Source organism: Aspergillus sclerotioniger, assembly GCF_003184525.1.
Source record: "Aspergillus sclerotioniger CBS 115572 chromosome Unknown BO94scaffold_16, whole genome shotgun sequence".
NCBI lineage: Eukaryota > Fungi > Ascomycota > Eurotiomycetes > Eurotiales > Aspergillaceae > Aspergillus > Aspergillus sclerotioniger.
The window spans coordinates 687,657-710,925 of record NW_020291006.1 but is presented as its reverse complement, the minus strand read 5'-3'; the positions used below and the strand labels follow the sequence as shown (position 1 = coordinate 710,925).

At 48.7% G+C, this 23,269-nt stretch overlaps 7 protein-coding genes across 7 annotated transcripts; 4 read left to right on the top strand and 3 right to left on the bottom strand.

Annotated features, from left to right (window-relative positions):
* Positions 1 to 119: 119 nt before the first annotated feature.
* BO94DRAFT_535999 (uncharacterized protein) lies at positions 120 to 667 on the bottom strand. The gene has a single exon (XM_025611914.1). The coding sequence runs from the start codon at positions 617 to 619 to the stop codon at positions 296 to 298; it is 324 nt and encodes a 107-aa protein (XP_025466879.1). The 5' UTR covers positions 620 to 667; the 3' UTR covers positions 120 to 295.
* Positions 668 to 2,394: 1,727 nt separating this feature from the next.
* On the top strand, positions 2,395 to 5,288 carry BO94DRAFT_99212 (uncharacterized protein). The gene is made up of 3 exons (XM_025617783.1): positions 2,395 to 2,550; positions 2,730 to 2,807; positions 2,861 to 5,288. The coding sequence occupies exons 1-3, from the start codon at positions 2,501 to 2,503 to the stop codon at positions 5,205 to 5,207; spliced, it is 2,475 nt and encodes an 824-aa protein (XP_025466878.1). The 5' UTR covers positions 2,395 to 2,500; the 3' UTR covers positions 5,208 to 5,288.
* A 426-nt stretch (positions 5,289 to 5,714) lies between these two features.
* On the top strand, positions 5,715 to 7,618 carry BO94DRAFT_586417 (HET-domain-containing protein; the record flags this gene model as incomplete). The annotated part of the gene is made up of 2 exons (XM_025615762.1): positions 5,715 to 7,071; positions 7,122 to 7,618. The coding sequence occupies 2 exons, from the start codon at positions 5,715 to 5,717 to the stop codon at positions 7,616 to 7,618; spliced, it is 1,854 nt and encodes a 617-aa protein (XP_025466877.1).
* Positions 7,619 to 7,908: 290 nt separating this feature from the next.
* On the bottom strand, positions 7,909 to 9,376 carry BO94DRAFT_566578 (uncharacterized protein; the record flags this gene model as incomplete). Its single annotated transcript, XM_025614567.1, has 3 exons — positions 7,909 to 8,211; positions 8,284 to 9,074; positions 9,293 to 9,376. The coding sequence occupies 3 exons, from the start codon at positions 9,374 to 9,376 to the stop codon at positions 7,956 to 7,958; spliced, it is 1,131 nt and encodes a 376-aa protein (XP_025466876.1). The 3' UTR covers positions 7,909 to 7,955.
* A 624-nt stretch (positions 9,377 to 10,000) lies between these two features.
* Positions 10,001 to 11,100, top strand: BO94DRAFT_566577 (uncharacterized protein; the record flags this gene model as incomplete). Its single annotated transcript, XM_025614566.1, has 4 exons — positions 10,001 to 10,377; positions 10,450 to 10,606; positions 10,648 to 10,686; positions 10,780 to 11,100. 4 exons carry the CDS (start codon positions 10,001 to 10,003, stop codon positions 11,038 to 11,040), a joined length of 834 nt encoding a protein of 277 aa, XP_025466875.1. The 3' UTR covers positions 11,041 to 11,100.
* A 5,221-nt stretch (positions 11,101 to 16,321) lies between these two features.
* On the bottom strand, positions 16,322 to 17,113 carry BO94DRAFT_467555 (uncharacterized protein; the record flags this gene model as incomplete). Its single annotated transcript, XM_025608208.1, has 1 exon — positions 16,322 to 17,113. The coding sequence occupies one exon, from the start codon at positions 17,111 to 17,113 to the stop codon at positions 16,322 to 16,324; it is 792 nt and encodes a 263-aa protein (XP_025466874.1).
* A 3,837-nt stretch (positions 17,114 to 20,950) lies between these two features.
* On the top strand, positions 20,951 to 23,246 carry BO94DRAFT_575836 (acyl--CoA ligase). The gene is made up of 6 exons (XM_025615102.1): positions 20,951 to 21,318; positions 21,374 to 21,754; positions 21,808 to 22,083; positions 22,148 to 22,310; positions 22,358 to 22,680; positions 22,733 to 23,246. Exons 1-6 carry the CDS (start codon positions 21,043 to 21,045, stop codon positions 23,060 to 23,062), a joined length of 1,749 nt encoding a protein of 582 aa, XP_025466873.1. The 5' UTR covers positions 20,951 to 21,042; the 3' UTR covers positions 23,063 to 23,246.
* The last annotated feature ends 23 nt before the right edge of the window (positions 23,247 to 23,269 follow it).

Here is a 23,269-nt window from a genome sequence, read left to right as displayed (position 1 = left end):
TCGGGATGATGTGATTGATGCTGATCAATGCTGATTGCCGGTGATGCAGTGAGGGGCTCTCAATCCCGCCGGCCGACCGCGTGACTCCGGTCGATTTCATCTCACTTGAAAATAAAGAGGTGATATCTCAATTTGGCTCCGTCATATAGGTAATTCAGCTGCCAATTAAGGGTAGCTACACATATTCCCTCGCCGAATTCATCAAAATGGGACGATGTTGCCTGCGCTCACGCAAGGGGGATTCCTCTGCACCTCGTCTGGGAAAGATGCCTCCCCTTCCATAAAGCAGTGTGCGTCATGTCGTGGCTATTCTCTCTCCTAACAAGAATATGGGTTGTTTGTTACTGAACTTGGCAATATCTCCCAGAACCTCCGCAGCCTCTGGGCCTTTAAATGCCTTCTGCACCCCTTCCTCGCTTTCCCAGTGGATAGTGCATCCGAAAGTATAAAGAGGCCGAGTCCCATCGACCGAGGGATTGAACCGGGTTACCGACCAGCTGTGGATGCCGTATTTCTCCCAGTGTCGTTGAACGAGAGGCATGTGGTTGGAGACATAGTAGTCGAGGTCGTAGTCTGCATCGAGCTCGTTTGGATAGAGAACGGTAAGGGTGTAGGCCATTGCGATGGATTTAGAGCTGTGGTGGGAAGAGGTTGTGTGGGTTGTGGTTGGGTGGAGGCTGACCGCGGGCGAAAATGACTAGAATGCTTCACGGCGTGGGATTTATACTCTCCCCGCAAATCCCCATTCCCTCCATTCCCTCCATTCCCTCCATTGACTTCACAATGATCCTTAGAGCTGGAAATAACCTTCTTAGAAAACCGCTTCCCAAATTTAATAAAACGAGTACTCGGGCCAGCTAAGCTTTCTTCTGTCCAACTTTTCACCCGTTTGCAAACCTACCAAGGCTAATCTAACCTTGTTCTTGTCCTGTCAGTCATCCTCCCACCACCGTCCATCATGCTGGCGCATCCCTAAAAACGTCCTGTACCATATTTCCAGTGCCATGGCATCATCAGTATTAGACAAGACACGATTGATATGTGCTGCGCCAAAGAGACTGAGGATGATCGAGCGTCAGTCCTGGCTCCACGTTGGAGTCCCTATCAATCTCACCTTGACGTATGACGAATTCTCTTACAAGATAACTCGGCGCCCTGCACCCCAGGCATACTATGGTTCCACCAGATAGACTGGCGATGGCAACTGTTGTGGTGTTTTTCTAGCATTCGATTCCCTGATTACTATCAACGAAAAAAGTTCAACCCCGATGACCAAGTGCTGCACAGATTACCTTCTCTGGTGGCCTGACGAGGGTCCAAAGCTTACAAGACCCGGAATACATCTGTCCTGACATGACACAAACTCTCCTGTGGACCGGCGAACTGAAAGGGAAAGGAAGGCCCTTCAGATTTAGCCGTCATGGCGTGTCGAACGATATCACTGAAGTCTGAGTCGCTAAACCTCCGAAGGAAGATGAACGGACTCAAATAAATCTAGCCATGGTGCCATTTCATGAATGAGGCCCGATTCTGGATGTGGGATATTAATCCGATATGAGCGAGTTCATCCTGGCAGAACAAGTTCGCCCCTTAATTCAGCCACCACCGATTTACGATTCGATTCGCTAACTTGTTCCTATCCGAATCCCCACTGGCTCACATGACTCCTAGTGTCGCATGGATTATCCTGGAAACTCCAAACAGAACCAGAGGGGTTAAATCTACCGACGCAGTGGGTCACGGTTCGTGTTGGACAGGTACTCCGGGCAATTCTTCCCGACGAACATTCTCCAGCCCACCATGGCGCAAGCCCATCATGCGCTAAAACATGCGATCCTCAATAATGCAATCCTTCTTGTGCCCGAGTAACACGGACCAGGACAGCTGGTCCGAGTCCGAGCTGAGAGATATAAAGCCCGGCATCCACCCCGAGCAGCAGAATCCACGTCAATCTCGGCCCTGCGGCCATCCACTCTTTTGGGAATACTCCTCCACGCTCATTTATAACACAGGAATAATTGCTCATCATGATAACTGCTCGTTTCTTTCTGCCATTGGCATGGCTATTAAGCCACGGCATCGGGGCTGTTGTCAGTGCAGCAGATATCGAGGTCTGCACCCAAGTGACCAAGGATTTCGTTGAGAACGGGGATTTCACCACCACCTCTGCTTGGACCACAACTTCAAGCTCAGATAAATATTCTATTGTCACCACCGGGGGTCTCAATGGTGGGAGCATGCTGTAAGTCGAACAGGCATCTTGTCACACCCTCCACTGATGCATCGGACAGTGAAATTCCCTACAGCACCTCTGAGAATGGCTTCGAATTCGAGCAAATAGTTGCAGTCCAGGAGGGCCCATACTATCAACTCCATTCGTACTGGAATCTGTTCGGGGATCAGGATTCAGACGGAGCCTATCCGTATTGTTCGATGAATGTATACGCCGTAACCGACGAGACGACCGAGTTTGTGACCTACGGCGATATCTGGTCGCCAGATGGTAGTGCCACCGGATGGGGTTTGGTACTTGGACAATGGCAATCTCAGGTCAGCGAGGTGACTCTCAAGTTTCGCATCACCTGCTCGCAAGCATCTAGCAGCACCCTCCAGATCTCGGGCATTTCGTTGCTGGGACCAGAAGCCGTTTGTACCTCTCAGTGTGCGACCTCAACGACCACTCTGACGGGCGAGCTTGTGCAAGATGGCAGCTTTACTGACGATGACAGTACGGAGTGGCTGGATACGGAGTGCTCTACCAATCTCCACCTGGTCGATGACGATGCCCCGGGGGGTGGCCAATGCGTGTAAGTATACCTACCAAGATGATGAACTCCTATCGTTGACCACATCTTGCTAGTTATATCCCTGGATCAGATTACGACTTTTATCAGATCAACCAAACCGTCGCCGATGCCCAGGTCGGCCAGACATACAACGCATCCGTCTCCTGGCGGCTCAAGTCAGACGAATATAATGCAGATGTCCCTGTTACGTGTAGCATCGACTATCGGTTATCCAATGGCGACACGGGCCTCCTATTGGACATCGCGCATGAGACTGTCACGGTTTCCTCGACCGACAGTGGTTGGATGGCGGTTAACGGAACTTGGGATGCCACTGTTTCAGATTTTACCATTATGATCACTGTACAATGTAGTACGGAGGACACCGATTATCTGCCAGACATCGAAATTGCCAATGTTCGACTCAACATCCAAATAGTGAGCTGTCCGGTGCAAAGGTCTTCATCGGCTGTGGCCAGCTCCACTCAAGTATCATCAACCACCCCTCCGAGAACTCCGATCTCATCCGCTGTGGTCTCTCCTACCCCAGTTTCTCATTTGGCTGTTCCATCTTCGTCTTTCCATGCGACTTCCCTAGTTCTAGCCTCTTCTTCGGTTGCTGTGAACCGCAGTCGAGTTGCGTCATCATTGTCAGACTATCCCGTCTCTTCTGTCAGTCCTTCGGTAAGTGTCAGCCGTAGTCGAGTTGCTGCTTCGTCCAGCTCCTTGGTTTCATCAGCAATCGCAGTCACTACACCAGTTACCATCCCAATATTCATTCCGGGGTTGTCATCTGCTGTGCCGTCGCCAGCGTCTTCTTTGTCGTCCAATGTCGCCTCCTCGCACATTTTGACACCGGGCCAACCTGGGAGGCCCCTCACATCTATCTTAGCAACAAACCCTCTGCCTACAGCCTCGCAATCTGCCAAACTTGCGACAGTCCCTGCGGGGTCGGACATGACCACCTCTACGATCTTTACTACCAGCACTGTGACAATAACCTCCTGTCCTTCTACCATTACCGATTGCCCCGCCTCCAAGAGGACAACATATCTCACTACCGAGACCATTCTAGTCTCGACGACAGTATGCCCCATCACCGCAGCCGCAACTGCAACTGCGACCGATGATGGCTCTTACACATCGACTATCCTTACGACCAGAACCACGACCATCACATCGTGCGCGGCTACTGTCACAAACTGCCCTGCCCGCTCACAGACCACCTATATCAGCACCCAGACGTTGGTGGCTGGAACAACGATTATCTTTACGGGCAAGACGATTCCCGCTCAAACGGCCTTACCAGGTACGACCAATGTTTCTTCGGGGTCTAATGACGCCCCGGTGACTACAGGGCCACATGGTGCCGGTGTCAACATTGCAGGCAGTCAAGGAACTCCGACAGATTCCAGCACGACGACTGCTGCGCCTGGCACGGTTGCGGCCGCCTCAGCTAATGCTGTCGCTCCTGAAAAGCCTTGGCCGCATGTTTCATCGGCCTCATCCGAAATTGGCAGTTTTGGCTCCACTGGCAGCTCTAGCCTGGATGCTTCTTCTAGCTCTGGATCCGAATCGCGTGTTGCCGGTTCTTCTGCGTCCGGAGTTTCTGCATCTGGCTCTAATGGTTCCGGCCCGTCGAATTCATCGAGTGATTATGGCTCCTGCATTTTCTCTGGCTCTCCTAGTGATTCTAGCTCTGGGCCTGCCTGTTGCTATACCTCGGACTCGGATTCTGGCCACATTAGTACGGAGTTGTCTGGTTTGTCTAATTACTCTACCTCTGGATCTGCCATTGGGTCTACCGGACCTTCTAGGCCCTCGGGCTCCGGTGATTCCAGATCACGCACTGGAACTAGCTCCGCTGGTAGTTTCGCCTCTGTTTCTGGTTCTGAATCTTTCAACTCTGGCTCCGCCTCCGCTTCTTATGACTCCTCTAATTCTGGCTCTCACAATACCGCTGAATCCACCGGGCAAACACCTCCAAACTCCGATATGGATCTCACGGCTACCTCTGCCACCGGAATTACTGGAGAGTACAATGGTTCTAGCTCGCCTAAGACATTGACTACCTCCGTCGAAAGCACCTCTACGACCGCAGAAATCCCCAGTACCAACTCCAACTCACCCATCAATGGAAACAATGTTGCTGCCGTATCTGATGGATCTTCGCCTATTGCTGGCTCCTCTTATGGTTCTTCAAGTGGCCAGAATTTCCCAGCAGGCTATGGTTTCTCAACTAGACCTGCAATCAGTAGTTCCGTTGCATCCATGACACCCGCAAACAGCGCAACTGCCCAGGCATCAAGCACTACGTCCAGCGCGGTTGGCGCTGTATTCACAGGAGCTGCTTCTGCTGTTCCCATTCAGAACCTTGTTCTCGCGGCAGTTGCTATGGTCGTTGGGGTTATCCTTTTGTGAGGAGTGGCCCAGTAATCCAAGCGATCTTTTATTCATATTTATATATCACAGCCTCAAACCATCAGAACATAGAAATTTCCCCGCAATCGCGTGCAGCTTACCTCAAAAGGCTCAATAACAGCTTGAATGTAAAGAATATGTCCCGACGTTGCAGGGCTTTTATCGACTCAACGACACCCGTGAACCTGTCAGCTGTATGTCGATCAATTCGATAGCAATACAATGAGAAGCACTTGATATTATATACCCTATGAGTGCATGAACTGCCATAGCACCATGTTTTTCGAGGTTCCTGTACATGTGTTGCGACAGGGTTGGGTGGCATTGGATGCAAGTCACGTGTAGTGGGAGAAAGCAAACCGCATGGACCCCTCCATCGCATTTAGCCGCCTTACTTTGACGCGCAGCATAATAGCATTCTGTACACCCCTTGGGGAAAGAATTTCCTACATATTCCGACTGGGAGGTTTTGGCAAAATAATCATGAGACTTCTTCACGTTCGGACAATGCGAATGGTAAGTTTCGTGGATGCGCAACAAGCCCCGCCATACGCCATCTTATCGCACACCTGGGGCCCCGAGGAAGAGGAAATCACCTTCGGCGATTTGGTAACTTGGACTATTGATAACCCACCACCAGAGACTTCCCCAAAATTCACTGGATGGGCTAAAATACACAGGGCCTGCAACAAGGCTCGCATTCATGGCTGCGCCTATATTTGGATTGACACCTGCTGCATCGACAAGTCCAGCAGCTCCGAGCTACAAGAGGCCATCAACTCAATGTTTTCTTTTTATGAGAAGTCCAAGGTGTGCTTTGCGTATCTTATCGATGTGGAGGGTGCTTTAAACAATGACGTTCATCGAGCCCGGTGGTTCACTAGAGGATGGACACTACAAGAATTACTTGCTCCGGAGAAGCTCATATTCTTTAATAAATATTGGGTGGATATTGGCAGCAAGATCGACAAGTATTCTGTTATCGAAAACGTGACAGGGATCCATAGAAAGTATCTCTTCTATGGATTTGGTGCCTTTACGAAACTGCCACCTAGCTACGAGCGGATCTCAAGTGCCAGTGTGGCACAAAGAATGTCATGGGCAGCTAAAAGGAGGACCACGAGACGAGAGGACATGGCTTACTGCCTACTTGGTCTGTTTGATATATCCATGCCTTTGCTGTATGGAGAAGGCGATAAAGCATTCCTGCGGTTGCAGGAGGAAATTATGAAAGTTACAAATGACACTTCCCTGCTCTCGTGGGGTTTGACTGGACCTTCCGGCTACGACGAGTTCGATATCAGTGGTGGGGACCTTGAGATTACTGCTGAAACATCATCAGAGCAACCAATAATGGCACCAATCCTAGCAAGCCATCCTGGCTTCTTTCGCTGGTGTGGTGATATTTTCCAGTGTCCGATTCGCCCGTTCAAAGAAACGACATTCTCTATGGCACAAAGAGGGCTGCTTTTATCTCTTCCTGTTGTCTTAGATCGGTGCTACGAAACTATCGCTTACGGAATCCTTAGTTGTGGATCAGCGCGAGAGGTTCCCCACAAAACGCAATACATAGCAATACCGTTGGTCTCGAGTACCGCATGTACATGGGCCCATGGGTCTATTGATGACGAATATTGGCGACCACTTTGGTGCAAGCCGAAGCTTGTCGCTCCAGAGTTCGTGGAGGAGGCGACCATGAAGGATATCCTGATCCGACGTGCCAGGCGCAGCGACGAATCGTTCAGGAACATACCTTTTGGTTTTTACATCGACTCTGATCCAGCAATACATGTGATGGGAACATATCCTCCTCAGCCGATTAATCTATCTTTCAAGTCCCTTTCCGTACGAAGACAACCAAGTGGTAAGTCGATACCTTCGACTGCGATGTGCAAGCCGACTGAATAATCTTAGACGAGTCAATGAATCATGAAGATTCCTCTTCACACAATCACGAAGAGGGACAGAGAATGATGCTCGTCAATGTTGAAACAAAGAGCTCACTAGTTAAACTGCTCGTCGTCATAAACTACCAATTGCAGCCTGGAAGCTTTACACCACTTGACACCATCGCTACGGGCTGGGACTATAGCTTGTCATGTCGAGTCTTCATCTTAAATCGCGGTTTCTCTCTGCAGACACTCCAAGATCTAGCCAGCGATCAAGGATTCAAGCGATATAAAGAGCTAATTTGTATTCCTGACGGTGGCCATAAGGTATACATGCTTCCTAGTACATACGATCTCTATATAACCGCCCATAATGGGTCCTTCCGCCGCGCAACAACGATCGAACTATCTTTCCGCGTGGCCCGTGAAATTGTGGACTCCGACTTTTCGAAGAGTCCCTGCCATGGATCATGGCATTTCAAAAACGGTCGAAAAGTGTCAGACAGGCAGGATGGCAAATAGGACGAGAGAAGAATGTGAGGTGCGGCTTAGTGCAACACCTGCCCATTTTCATTCTGTTTAATTCGAGATGTCCTTCATCATGGCACCAATATTTCCTCGCCATTACGGGATAATTGATTCCTGCCAAAGAAAACGCAGAACGGTAGTTAAGTGCACGGGCCAGCGCTCATTATATGCTATAGCGGCCATCGGGCATATTGTTACCAACAAGTCACCGCCCACGGCCACTATTTGACACTATATCTCCCCAGGGACGACACAGAGTTCAGGTTCCAGACTCAAGCTATTCCCTCAATAAGTAGAGTCGCGATCTACATGGAAACGGGAAGGAAATCTGTTATTTACTGGCATCAGGACTTGTAAGTGGCTGATCGTTCCCCATCTGCAAAGTCACGGCCAATATAATTGCGGCAATTGCCTCCATGTCATCACGGTTTCGAATATCCCATGGGCCAAACTCGGACATCCTTAGAAAAGAGTCACAACTTGAATCGCGCTTAGAGTTTCTGACATAGTCAATGTAGTCAGCGTTGTAACCGGCGAAAACCAGGTACACTTCATGCCGATCACAACATAGCATCATACGGCGGAACCTGGAGAATTCTTGATCAGTCACCAAGGGCACAATGGCAAGAGCGCAACAAACAGGTGTGTCAAAAGCGTACCATATATCCTGTGGCTTCTGATCATTATTTTCGAGGTTTATAACGTCGGGTTCTTTGTGTATCCATGCCACCATTTGTGCGGTCTCCTGCATTCGGACTCTCGCTGAAGCTTTGCGCATCATTGGTTTCACTTCCACTATTATTTTCGAGTAATCTTGGTTTGGTATTGCCAGATGCCCATCGGTTCGAGCCGTATATAATTCGGTGTCATCATCTACACCCACGGTATATCTCTTACGTTCGAGAGACCAATATGCCTTGACCCCTGGAATAGAGAGGGTCACAGCGGAGGGCAATAAAATCAGAAATGCATTTACTGTGTTCTCATCCGATACAGGAGGAAACGAGATCTGAGGTGCGAAGTTCGGATCCTTCTTCAGATCATCAGGCGGAGACTGGGGGTCGTACAGCTGCCATTTCTCTGCTTCCTCCGTCAGTGCATCGCTTTGGGCACCTCCAAGACCGATCTCCAGAAACTCCTTTGTCAAATTAGTCATTCCACGCGTTGGTGACTCCGTGAAGACATCTGAGCCTGGCTGAAGGCGCTTATTCAACCGGGCCCTCTGTCTCGTTATAGCGGGTGAGAAGTCAAGATCGTTTTCCTGGTCTTCCGAGCCTTTGGAGGACTGGATCAGCTGCATAAGATACCAGACAAGGGTGAATGAGCCAAAGTCTTCGGTCATAGGAAGGATTTGTTGTAAATACACCTTCATCCCCACCTTCTCCAGAAAGGTATTCCAATGAGGGACACTTTTCAACATAATCTTGGCATTGTCCACCTCGCCAATACCCTAGTCGTATGGTTGAAACCAAGCTTGACTCCTGGTTCTCAAAATGGCTCGGAGGGCCAGGTATTGAGGCTCCTCGATTTTAGATGCCGAATGGTAGTTCTGGAGTTGATAAATACTGGAACTGTAGACATTGTACTTCTTGGCACATTCAGCCCCACTGGCCGCTGATCAGCGAAGTTTGTTGCTTGGCATTGTAATGCCGTTCCAATGACTTTTACCGGGATCAAAGGGCCGATGGTTGAGGTCTCATCAATCGAGTGGAAGAAGGAGCTGTAGGGAAAGCCGGACGCACCACTAGACATGGCAAAATAGATGGTTCGTTAAACGTCGCGCATTGAGGTCACACCGGGCATGTAAACGAGGGGTAACAGCTCTGTGCATTCCCAAATTAGGGAATCGGGCTTCGGGGCATCCCGAGCGTGAGATAATTTTCGCAGGTTCCAGGTCGAAGATCTCCGTGTGGGTAGTTGGTTTTGGATGGACCGAATGTCTGCGATATTGTCAGATTCGAGATTGGAGAGATCATGAGCTTTCATCAACCAGAAAGGGGAACTGGTAGCCTGAGGCGCGGAGTCTCTGGAACGTGCGCGGACCATCTTTCTGATCTGACCCCTCAGGCAAGGTACAGAGGTTCTCTTCCCGGGAATCACGTGCAGGGGGCCCTTCAAGCCAGGCGGTATGTTGATTGTTGACCATTTGAACTCCTCCTTGAGCTTCCTCCTCACAATTCAACCAATTGTCCCCACCAGAGTGGGTATTCATTGCTCCTTAGTCTCCTTGCAAGTTAAACCGGTATCCACGCGAGATTAGCGCCTTGGCATATCTTGCATGTACAAAACGTAACTTCCTACTTGCAATTCTTGGGTTTCTTACTCATTCACCCTCTTACGCCCTGGATCATCTGCGGGTACTGCTGACTATCAACCATGCGTGCGGAGCCAAAAATATCGAGTCCCCAAAACACCCTCATTGAATGTTTGGGAAAAAAGCAGGCCATAGCACGCCGCCTGGAAGGTATTGCGACAAAAACAGCCAACCTACAAAGCAGCTGTTTGAGTGATGGATTCCTAAAGCAGAACGGCATCAAGGTATCCTTACTTGACTTGGAAGGCAAGCCCAACAACAGTCACGATATGTTCTATACGCCATGCCCACAACACAAATTGCCCATCATTCCATGGGACGAAGTGGATCTTCTGGACTTTAAAGAAGGCCATCGCGCAGAAGCCTTTCGCGTCAATCACACCCTCGACGAGATCTCTGCACAACTCGACTCACCGTCGAACGTCTGGGTCGAACAGGAGTAAGATATGAGAATCCCGTACTAGATTGCATTAGGGCGATGGGCTTACCAGGTTCTCATATTTGCCCATAGGTTCTACGACAAACCCGAGACCGACATTGGGGTGGGCGAGTATTACAACACTCCATTTGAGTGGTATAAAGTCACAGAAGCTGAAGCCGAGTCCCCCTCTATACCTCATTGCATTGTTAGGATAGTCCAGCATACGGATCCCGCGAAATGTCTTTTCGTAGTGAAGTCATTTGTGCCCTCTCGTACATGAAATGCAAGTTGAGATATGTCCGCTACGTCGAACAAACCATTTTCCCAGTACGTTACCCAACTTCCAAACTCATTGACATCCTAGCAGCACCTTTCTATGCTCGCTTCTTTATTGCTAATTGACAATTGTTCGCCGGACAGCTCTTACTCATTTCTGTCTTGCCATCACAAGCCCGTGTCCTGCAGGTACATTTCGATGGGGAGTATCTTCGCATAGCGAAGAGCAAATTATATGATTTCAAGGAAAATAACAAAGCCAATTATGAACTCTTCACGCGGTGGATGTTTCCCACAGCATGTGGCGATGTCAAGGCCATCCAGATGAAAAGCGAGGAACCCAATGACGCTGTCAAGGACCAGGTGGAACTCTATTTAGCCAGGCGAACAGCATCAGTGGCTTAATTCTTGGCATTTATTGGGTTATTCTGTCCAGTGCCGAAGTTTGATGACTCTGCAATCCAGTATAATGGGATCACGTCTTTCTATACGCATCACGCCGTCTAAATATTATAATATCATCTTCTGTCATACATATTATCATCATAAACGATCAAAGTATACAAGACCTGGCCAGCATAAGGCCATATGAATGATTGTAATATATCCCAGCATATCGAGAACACACCGACCATAGCCATCTTTCTATCCATCATGAATCCTGTCTACCCACCAGGCTCGAATACTCTAGGTCCTTCACCTCGAGACTTAACCATCTATTAAACCCCACCCAGTTCCTCGAAGAACTCCGCGGTCCCCTCCTCATACCCAGCTCCACACTCATTGGCCTCCAAAAAGACTCGTAAGCAATTGGCAAACTTCTCATTTCCAATACACCTTTTGTTGGGACACACAGTCTTCGTTCTGTCTGTTCTCCAGATGGCAAGCGGTATATCATTTTGGCGTACTGGTAAGAACGCAACACCTTTCCAGCCCCCGATCCCACGGTCACAACGAAAGACGTCACCCTAGGAGATACACTCCCCCCTCATCCTCCACCATCGCCAACCTCCCCATAATAATCTTCATCCACGGTGGTGGCTGGACCGGAGCCTGAGGATAAGCGTTTTCGGTGTTGTTGCATATGAGATTGGGGGAGTTGAAGAAGGTGTATGTTGTGGAGTGTTGGATGGATACGTTACGGGATGATGCGAGGCTTATGAAGGCGATGTTGCAGGAGTTGGGCGTGCAGGCGAGGTATGATGCATATCCGGGCTTTCCGCATGGGTTTTGGTCGTTTCCGTTGGAGGTATTGAGGAATGCGCAGAGGTGTTATGGGAATTGGTATGGGGCGGTGAAGTTGGTGCATGAAGTGTAGGGGGTGGCTGGAATGGAGATGAATGGTGAAGGATGGATGGTGGTTTCAATAGTTATAGCTTTACGGGCTTATGTCACGGATTGGGAATGAATGGTTTTCTGGAAAGGGTTGGTGGCGTACTATACGTATTCAAGAAAAGGGTTTCACTATGAATACGATGCCCTATTCCTTACACAAGATCCTATTACGGTATCTAGGCATACTTCCGTCATTATCCTTCTTGCAACCGGCACATCCCTTCTTCCTACTCTCCAAATAGGCTATTAACATTACCTGCAGCGTGAAACATTCGTCAACTGTCGCATCATCAGTGGCCACACCCGGAGATTCCAGATAGACCTTGCTGCCTCCAACCGGCACTTCCCAATAATTCACTCATCAAACAACCATTAACCGGCATATAACACGTGTCTTTCCCCCTCTTCCTCCTCGCCTCCTTTTTTCTCTCCGGGGAGTCAATCAGGTTGCGTCTTTCCGCCAGATTGACTTCCCTCGGCGCCTGAGTCCCTGTTTTATATACATGTTTCTCACTATCCTTCCCTTACTCCTCCAATGACACCGTCCCAATTCACATTCTGTCCCATAATATGACTGCGATCTCAAACCTCGCAACAAGCCGAGTCCCAGCACTTTCCCAATAGGCTCACAACTTACACATACCATCAATCTCATCCGATACCATACAGGCCATTCAGGCTACCGCGGTCCGATCTAAGATCCTTCCCTCATCCCCTATCGCTGTTATCACGGCCGGGAGCCATGGACACAAACTGCCATGAACAATTCTTGCCTGACCATCGACACAGGTGGATTTCATCTATTCGTGGCCATCATGCAGCGATTTCATCGCATCTCTGCATCACGCCATCAGCACCACTTTCTCCTCTCTGACATCCTCTACGTCCCTACGTAGTATCGGTACACTCGGTGCTAATATCAAGCCGATCTAATCTCGCATCATCGATTACATCATGATATAGAACCAAAACTCAGCCCCGTTCAGAGCCTTGACTACCTCATTCCATGCTACCTATCATTAAGAGGTAGATGTATTGGCCTTTCGGTTAGATCATGACCAACAGTCTGGTTGAAGTTCAGCATCTCTGGCAAGCGCTCGACAACGACCCGTATCACTCGGGCACACTCTTCAAGATGGTTGCATGGTGTCTTAAGGCTAGAGGCATGGCTGAAGTCCTCGACCACTGCGAACCTCGTCTCACTCCAGAATGGAACTGAAGTTTGAAAGTGGGATCCAACAAAGACATAGTGTACCAAGCACTAAACCGTGGCATGCGCCGCCAAGTGGTCGATATGGACAACTACCGACCCTTGAGAAAAAAGGGCACTCTGCTCGAGTCAAAGCTAGTGGAATCACCACCCAGCATTATCTTGGGTTGTCAAGCACTTTGCCAATATTCCGATATGGCCATCGTTCTCGATTACCACACTACGACACCAACACTGCCACCAACACTGCCAATTTACATCATGGTCCACTTCAGTGCAAGCGTGTGTGGTTGAACAATTAAACCTTCGCAAATCGGCCTTCGGATGGTGATCATCCTCGGAACCGTCTCACTGCCCACAAGTTTCTGGAGAACAATCTATCCTATTCGGGTACTCCATGACAGACCCGAGAAATGATACACAATGATGGGTTCCAAAAATAGCCTTTGAATATGACTTTTATACCACTATCAAGACATTCTACGAAGCAGCATCGTTGTTGGAAATATATTATCTTGGAAATCTCGGCCTTTCCTACAGCTGACTATCGCTCGGAGCCACGGCCAACCATCTCTCATATTGAAATGAGAACGTGTGAAGATCTCATATGGTAGCCTCACGGTACGGCATAGTTTTCGGTCGGTCTTGACTTCAGATCGTTCTAATTGTTTCCAATATAGAGGGATGCCATGTTTCGGCATTACTCTCGCTCGTCTTCAACTAGGATCTCGTTCGAGACACCATCGCTGTCGAGTTGACAAGGCATCGCTCGAGTGGATTCTTCATACCCCATGCTGCACCATTTTCCCATGTTCTTACTAATTAAGATCCTATTGCTAGATGAGCTTGTCTATACAATCTGAAACTCAATCATATGGTCTCTGAGCTCCACACGAGGAGAACGATGACTGATCGGCATTAGCAAGTAACCCGATTTCGGATACCACAAGACACGCCATCAGATATAGGATGGCATTGTCAGCAGATACTATATCTTCCATACAATCCTCACATCTATAAATGTATGCGAGCAATGACCAGGTCCCTGCCCAAGGTTTGGGCCCTCAAATCGAGCCTCAATGAAAAGGTCGGATCCTCTCTTGTAATACCTACAAAACACAGTCGGCACACCTTGTTTATCAGAGCCGTTATGTGTGGTGTTTTCTGGGCCAGCGCAGATATAGTGAAAGAAGTTGAACGTGATTATGATGTCGGGCTATTCGGGCATAAGAACACTCCCCGAGCGATCAATTATGCATTACAGGGTCCTTCTGAAGAAATTTGCTATCATCTTCGGTTAGTGGCCTTTGGTGATGTCTCTACTACAACCTGATTCCTTTCCAATTCAATGCGAGTGATCTGACCAACGGTTTTCCCATGTGCTATGTGGTTCTACCCATTGACCCGGCTGCGAAATGACCCAAACAATCTACGGCCTGGTGGTTCAGAGGACATGAAATTGATGACATCTCGGTCCCGAGTCCCACTCCAGTGGATTCGATTGGTGGTCTCGTGGGGAAGTAATCCTTGCAAGATAGGTGACCACGAGACAGAGACAAGTGCGTTCAGAGTTATAATAGGGTCTTGATCACGACGGAATCCCGAGCGGATTGTTCTGTCTCTCCGCTCAGCATGTCGTTGTTCCTCCTCACTGGAATCCGAGATGCCTCAACGATCTACGGCCTGGCGATTCAGGTCAGCATCTCTGTCAGATCGCTTGCACCCAGGGAGATCTATGGGTGGCTTGTGGTCAAGCATGAAAAAACCGAAACAAAGTAGCTGGAACCATTCCAAGGTTGCTTTGAGTGAATGCAACACGTGTATTACCCACAGAGCTCTGTGCGAGAAAGTCAGGATCTCAAGCCCAGAATGCGCACCACTGCTAAACATAAAGTTGACAGCTTCCCAGAGTTGAGTGTCCATGACCATCATCTTGACAAGAGGAAGTCCTCACAATGGAAGCAACCTCGCCGCGCTAGGGAAGCGAATTACAGATATTGTTTCAACTCTCATCGTACGTCGATCTCCTCGCAATCTCATTGCTCTGGAACAAAATCCTAAGGTTCTATACAACATGACGCAGGACCTTATCATGTGATGCTCTCTGACATCTCGAACAAGGGACCTGTGTCGAGGGCCTATGTACAAAGCACGTGCTGCTTAGAGGCAATGCAAAATGAGTTTCTCTGTTGCTCTACGCATAATTGATCTATGATGGGATTTGGTTTGCACTCGAGACTACAAGACACGTACCTGACCGAGTCAGATAAGAGGTTGGTGAGTCCCTAGTCCAGAGGTAGAGGACTAGAAGAACTCGTGGCCCAAAACCAGAATTGAAGTTGACACAGGAACGACGCACAGTTCCCGATTCCTGGTGTTTCGATGGGGTTATCTCGCTGGGCCGGGGAAGCCAAAGGCAAAGGCAGTCCGGATTGCCGTGACATTGCTGTTCTCTATCTGAGCATTGTCCCCAAGTGAGGAGGGGTGCAATTTCAAATTCATATCTTCTAATATGGGTATACTGTGAGAAGCTTGCGGCTGGATGAGCAGACGTATCGATAATTGCCGCTACTGGTTATGCTGGTAGTATTTTTTCAATATATTTCCGGATTATATCGGATACATCTATATCCTGGTATATTCCGTCGAATAAGATGGACCTCCTAGATACCTCTAAGTCAGGTCAAGTCATGGAAATGTTTCACACATTCTAGTTTATCCCTATCGACTATAGATAGAGTGATAGAAGGAGATAGTAAGGATATGCAGGAGTGTAGATCTTCTTTTACCGGGACTATCTGTATGCATTAGAGACGACTGACGAGACAGTGTTGTGTTTTACTTGCATGTAGATAGTCTAAGCATCTCACGACCTACCAAGTCGACTAAAAGCCATAGCTAGGTGCTGGTTAACCCTTTTACGTCTACAGATAGATCATACCTGCCTTTAAGCAGTGAGCTGGGGCAGGGTAGTATGCAAGCAACGAGAAGGGTCTGATATGACTCTTATCACAGCCTTTTCCATGACAGAAACACAGTAATTGTTATTTCTCTAGAGAGAGAGAGAGAGAGATAGAGAGAGAGACTTTCGTAAAATCAGTCTGATTCCTACTCTTGCAACGACCAGTTCCCAACTACTGACTACCCAAACAAAAACCCCTCATCCACCTCTCCCACCAACCAAATCCTCAACTCCTCCCACGCATCCAAATCATTCTTCTCCACCGCCCTCTCCACCCCCGGATTATGCCACTGATGCGTCCTCTTCGTCTCCGTCCCCCGCAAGCACTCCCCAACCCTCCGACAACTATCAAAATCAACAATCACCACCCTCCCATCCCCACCCCCACCCCCATCAAACATAACATTCGCCGGATTAATATCATTATGCACCCACCCCAACGAATGCAGATGCTTAATCCCCTCCCGAACCCCATCCAACCCCGCCCGAACCATCTCATCAACCAATTCTCTTCCACTGCGCCGAAACCCCTCCTTATTCAAATGTTGCGGGTTAACCCTCTCCAACAACGTCTCCGTATACCGTTTAAAACACAACCCCGACACCCTCCCCCGTGTCTCCTGACATCCATAATACACCGCTATATTCGGGTGCGGGTTGTTCCGGAGGATTTCACAAACCGTGACTTCTCGATGGATTCGTTGTGATAGATCACACCTGTCGGCGTAGGAGAGTAGACTGGGTTGTTTGATATAGATCGTTGACCAAGTGTTGTTGATAGCGGGGCCTCGGTCTAAAGTCTGGATTTCCTGGACGTCGTCGAGCTCGGAGAGTGTCATGGGTCGCTGGGAGCGGTTTTTCCATTTGCCGTGGTAGAGGGTGCCGTTTTGTTGGATGAAGTATTTCACGTAGGAGAATTTCATCTCGTCGTTGATTCGTTCGAAGGCTTCGTTTCCTTTGATGATTTCCATATTGTAAGTGTGTCTGGAATGAACAGGCTCGTAGAACTGGTAATGGTTTGCTTTCGGGGTTGAGGTAACGGGGAGCAATGGAAGGCAATGAATGGATACTGAGAAAGTGCGGTGATTAAGTAGTAGTTCAGAATGTGTAAGTCGCCGGGGATTCACTGAAACATGCCCCTTTCCCTCCCCTGGACCACATTTGGCGGTGAGAAGGTTCCTCCTCTGTGCGACGTATATCTGGTTCATTGGGGATATTGTCTATCTACTTGCCCCTAAGTACCGATGTATTCCCTGCTCCTATTATATCTCCTCATACCTATCCCTCCCCCAATTTGAGCACAACTGCCAGTAAGGAGGTTGCCTGTCGTGTAGCTGCTCAACAAGAACCCAAAACGACCTCTTCTTTGCTTGCTACAATCTGGCTTCATATTAGGCCCAGTCCTTCATCCATTTTATTTGTCCATAGCTTGCGAGAACAACAATGAAGATCACCTCGACCTAAACAAGCACATTAATGGGTGAATGGCAACTCTCTCCTCTATGTATCGTCATATACAAAAAAAAAAAGACACATAATCCGACAAGCGCACATATAGATGGACAATAACAACAAGAATCGATCCCCTGTGACGTAGAAATACCGACTCACTCAAAATCCCTTGAGGCGAAATAGCTACTCGATATACTATTACAACACTGTTCAAGCCCCAAAAGAAATTCGCTTTTTCATACTAGATAAGAATTAAGACCATTCCCAAGTACACCCACCGTACATGAGAAAGCCCCCCCCCAACAAATTCATTCCCAAAGCTAATCACAGCGCGCACCCAAACCTCATTCCCACCTTTCTCCTCCTGCACTTCATTTCTTTCCACCACTGTAACGGATGGAATCGGGACAGTCCTTCTGTCCGCATTCCCAAGTTTTGACGGGGGTGCCGCTGCACACAGAGGAATAGTGGCAATTGTTGGCGGTTTTGATGGGCTTGTGAATGGCCATCTACTAAGGGGTTGAGTGTCTGGTTTTGCTGGTGTTTGATTTGCAGGAGGGGGGGTTATGCCTTTGCGAGGATGAATGTTTCAATCGATTGTTTCATGAAAGGGTGGTCTTCAGACGGTTGTTTTGGAGGTAATGGTTATGTACGAGGAAGGAGAGGAATATGCTATGTGTAATAAAGGATATTTATACATCGTGATGTAGTTTCTTGTTTGTCTAGTTGGAAGAGAATTGGAGGAGATATCCTGTATATTAGGTAGGAGATCTGCAGTATATCAGAGGATATCTCCCAGCTGGCTAGAGGAGGTCTCCGGCGGCAGACCCTATAACCTATACCTGTTGTCAAGGTCCTTTTCTTCCTTGAGCCACGTATCTCATTCTTAGCATGTTCTCTTCAAAGCAGTACTCTACGGCTATCAGATAGCATGATTTGGCTTCTCTAGATTATCCACTATTATCGGAATTGCTACCATATATGGTATAGCAGGCAGACATGGCCATGATTAAAAAAGGAACATACTAAGACTAGACAGGATGTGGAATTCTGTCTAAAATGACGGAATATTCAAGCAAGGGATGTATTTCAACGCAGATCACTAACATGATAGTCGGGTCGGTTGGTGTCAGGTAGTCCGACTATGGTATGAATATGCATAGGTACTATGTATAGCCTCCTCAAATCACGACAGTAAAAGTGGTATAGCAAAGGGTTCACGGCTTCCACCAGCAATAGTAAGTGAGTGAGTCTCATGTTTATGGTTGGATTGATCTGTCTACAGATATTTGACACGGCGGACGCAAATATGCTTCCGAGTACTAGTGTTCAAGATATTAACCCAGAAGGCTTGCTGGTGCTTGAGTCTATGCCGGAGCTGGAGGGAACGTGGCTCGTGGTGCTGTGGACGTTGATTTAATGCTTCAACGTAAAGTACGATGTCATTCCACCTTCCCTCTTTATCCTATACCTTCAGCTTCAGTAACTATTCCTGTTCCTCTCCCCCACCAAAGGCAATCTTTGCATACATTCCTAAATAGCACTTGATCCACAGAATCACAGTACTAAGTACCACATCCCCAGCTATACACGAAATCCAACAATCTGCCGCATTCAAACTATATCAAACCTGCATATCTAGGAATCCCTGACAACTCCTTCACTAGAAAGACATACAGAGGACCTTGTCTCACACAGATAAGATCCAACTTGAATCAGATCAGCCAACTTACGACGATCCCGCGTCAATTCAATAGAATATCAACAGCTCCTCCCCCCCCCCCCCCCCCCGCCATCCTGTCTCCCATCATAACCTCCAAACCACCAAAAGAAACACCCATAGAGCATGAACCCAAATATCTCGACTACACAAACCCAAACCCATCGACCCCAGATCCACACTACCTAGATACGATCCCCAGTACACCCCAACCCACATATATCACTTCCCCTACACCCACCCCACCCACCCAGTCAGCAAACACCATATACCCAACCCCACAACCGACAGTGCAATCTCACCTCAGCCAATTTCAACTCTCTGTCCTTATCCCCCTCCTCATCCCAAGTACAATCCCTCGCATCATGCCCTCGATGAAAACACCTCCGACAAATCTGCTCCGGACACGTCCGTGCCGTATGCTGAAGCTTATAGCATGTCCAGCACCGCGGAACAGTGCATTCGGTGGTTTGATGGGATTCGGAATTGCAGTTTTCACAGGTGGTCATTGTTCTTGTTCGTGGGTAGGTAGGTATATGTGTTTGATCTGTTTAATTTGTGATTTTCTTGGTTTTGATTGGTGGTAGTGGAAGTGATCATGAATCTTAGCACGTAGAAGCTGAGAGGAAACGAAGCTTTAGATTCCAACCTGACAAGCTTGCCTGGTCTGAAACAAACATATAGATAAGTTAAGTACTAGTCACCCTCACACTTCCATTCAATTAAATCCCAAAATTTCTTTGTCAAGGACATTGAAGGCTTCATTCAGGCTTCGATTACATATATCATTCACTGACTCATTGTGTTACTTGAAGATAAATAGCGGGGAATGACCCCCCATCCATCCTAATCTGACAACCTGCTGCTGCTACTACTGCTGCATGAAACTGCCGTGTTACCATCTTTGCGTCGGAAGAAAGACCGAGTACATATGCCGATCTCCGCGTGTGGGGGCGATTAAAACTACCTAACGTCGGGGATTTCAACGCCCCTTTCCCTACCTACCTACCCCTCGCCATCCTGATGTCATTCTCCCAAGCCAGAATCGGGCTTAGATTCTTTCACTCCGAACCGAATAGGTACCCATCTACTCGGTACCATAAAAAAGGTAATCGGATAGCAATTCGGTTAGGTTAGGTTATTGGATGCAAAGGCTTGGCAATAACGGGGCTGCCGCCGATCGCCCCCCCCCCAGTCCTGGGTCCTATTTCTGGGGCGGCGTTAGTTGCCCCCCAGTCGGCCCTCGGTTATTACTTTTCCGAGCGGTAAGGGGCGTTGCGCGATTGTGTCGAATCGCAATCGTAGGGAGGTGTGTTCAGTGTACTCTGTAGGTAGGTAGGGAATTGTAGGAAATGGGTAGAGTGAGGTATCTTAATGTGCTAGGGGGGAGATCGTACGAGATAAGACTGACTGGCTGGTAGTCGTCGGAATTACCCCTACATGCACCAGTCTGGACTACTGCCTACCTACAGCCTCGGCTCATTCCAGAATAATGGAAGCTTTCCCCGCACATCGCAAGGGCGACTGACTGGGTTCCTGGGTATTGCCCTTCACCGGCTACTTATATGGCGGCCTCCGCGCGGTCCCTCGCTCCCCCTCCCCATCTTTTCTTTGTTTTTTTTTTTTTTTCTGTTCTCAATCTCCCCTCTTACCGGTCTTTCTTTCGCGCGATATCATCATTGGAATCTGGATATCTGTATATAGCTGAAACCGCACATCGACTCAAATATGGTTTTCCTTCCTGCGAAATGGGCAGGCACGCTGCCGGCTATTCCGGACAATATTCCATTGAGCGAGTTCATGCTTACGGACTTGCACGGGCGCAATCCCCTGGGCTACTCGAGAGATCCTTTCACTTGTGGTATTACTGGGAGAAGTTTCTCGGCATTGGAGGTGGTGGATCGCGTCGATTATTTGTCTCGCGCTTTGGCCAAGGAACTGAACTGGAGGCCTAACACGGGGACTGAGTGGGATAAGACTCTTGCAATTTTCAGTTTGAACACCGTGAGTCTCTGTGATTGATTGGTCCATGATCCCGGCTTACCATTGTTCTTCCTAGATCGATACCTTACCTTTGTCATGGGCCGTCCATCAGTTGGGGGGTGTCGTCTCCCCAGCGAACGCATCCTACTCGGCAGCTGAGCTGAAACACCAGTTGCTCGATTCCAAAGCCAAGGCACTATTCACCTGTCTGCCACTACTAAAGACCGCTCTCGAGGCCGCCTCCCTAGCTGGGCTGCCCAAGGATCGTATATACTTGTTAGAAGTCCCGCCACAACTCACGCCTGGAATCAAGGCCCCGGCGCAATACAAGACCGTCTCACAATTCATCGAAGAAGGAAAGGCGCTGCCGAAATTGGAGAGGCTGAACTGGAGCGCCGGAGAGGGTGCTCGTCGGACTGCATTCCTATGCTATTCCAGTGGAACATCCGGTTTACCGGTAAGTGAAGCAGTGCAAAGGGAATCTGAGATCATCCTGACCATTCACTCCAGAAAGGTGTCATGATCTCGCATCGCAATGTGATCGCAAATGTACTCCAAATCGGGGAATTTGAGGCCACTTATCGCGAATCCCTCAAAGCCCCGGGAAGCCAGTCCGACCATACTGAGGTATCGCTGTGTCTGCTCCCCCAAAGCCACATCTATTGCCTGGTAGTCATCTGCCACTCGAGTCCATTCAGAGGCGACCAAGCCGTTGTGTTGCCCAAGTTCGACTTGAACTCGTACTTGGCGTCGATCCAAAATTTCAAGATCTCGGCATTGTTTCTGGTTAGTAACGCCTCACCCCGCATAACAACGCCATTATGACACAGGCTCATCGGATGTTTTCTAGGTCCCTCCGATTATTATTAACATGCTTCGGAACCAAGAAACTTGTTCCAAATACGATCTTAGCTCAATCACCAGCCTCTTTACCGGCGCCGCACCCCTGGGTGTGGAAACAGCGGCAGACTTCCAGAAACTATATCCAAATGTGATCGTTCGGCAAGGATACGGTAAGCATATTTGGGTTATTATACTACCTCATACTGATTATGTCTAGGTCTGACTGAGACGTCAACTGTGGTATGCTCGACTCACCCCAGTGATATATTCCTGGGTTCATCGGGATGTCTCCTTGCTGGTGTTGAAATGCGTCTTGTGACTCCTGAGGGGAAGGAGATCACAAGCTATGATACGCCGGGCGAGCTGGTAGTCCGCAGCCCTAGTGTCGTTCTTGGATACCTAAACAACGAGAAGGCGAACAAGGAGACGTTCGAAGATGGCTGGATGCGAACCGGTGACGAAGCCGTGATTCGCTTGAGCCCAAAGAACACGGAACACGTCTTCATTGTGGACCGTATCAAGGAGCTCATCAAAGTCAAGGTATGTATGCCTTTTGGACCGGCTTGGACTCTGCTAATACTCAGATCAATAGGGATTGCAGGTCGCTCCAGCTGAACTGGAAGCCCACCTCCTCACCCACCCAGCGGTTGCTGATTGTGCCGTCATCGCCATCCCGGATGAAGCAGCTGGAGAAATCCCCAAAGCTATCGTTGTCAAGTCTTCTTCTGCTAGCGGCAGCGACGAGGAAATTATTGAGTCGATCAAGAAGCACGTCTCAGACCACAAAGCCCGGCATAAGTGGCTTAAGGGTGGGGTTCGTTTCATTGATGTTGTTCCCAAGAGCCCCAGTGGCAAGATCTTGCGCCGGCTGCTTCGCGACCAAGAAAAGGAAGCAAGAAGACAGGCCGGCTCAAAGTTGTAGGGGGTCATAGGTGGATTGGAACAATTCACGAGTCATCTGTTCCATCATGATTCACGTTGCGATGTATGCATTGCATATTCATAGATACGATATCAATTATGAGTGTACTATAGAGTTATCGTTGTTACTCGATCGGCGATGCAAGCGGCGGCTGTTTGTCGTGTTTGCACCCGCCGCGGGGAAGAATCGAATTTCTAAGCGGGGGTT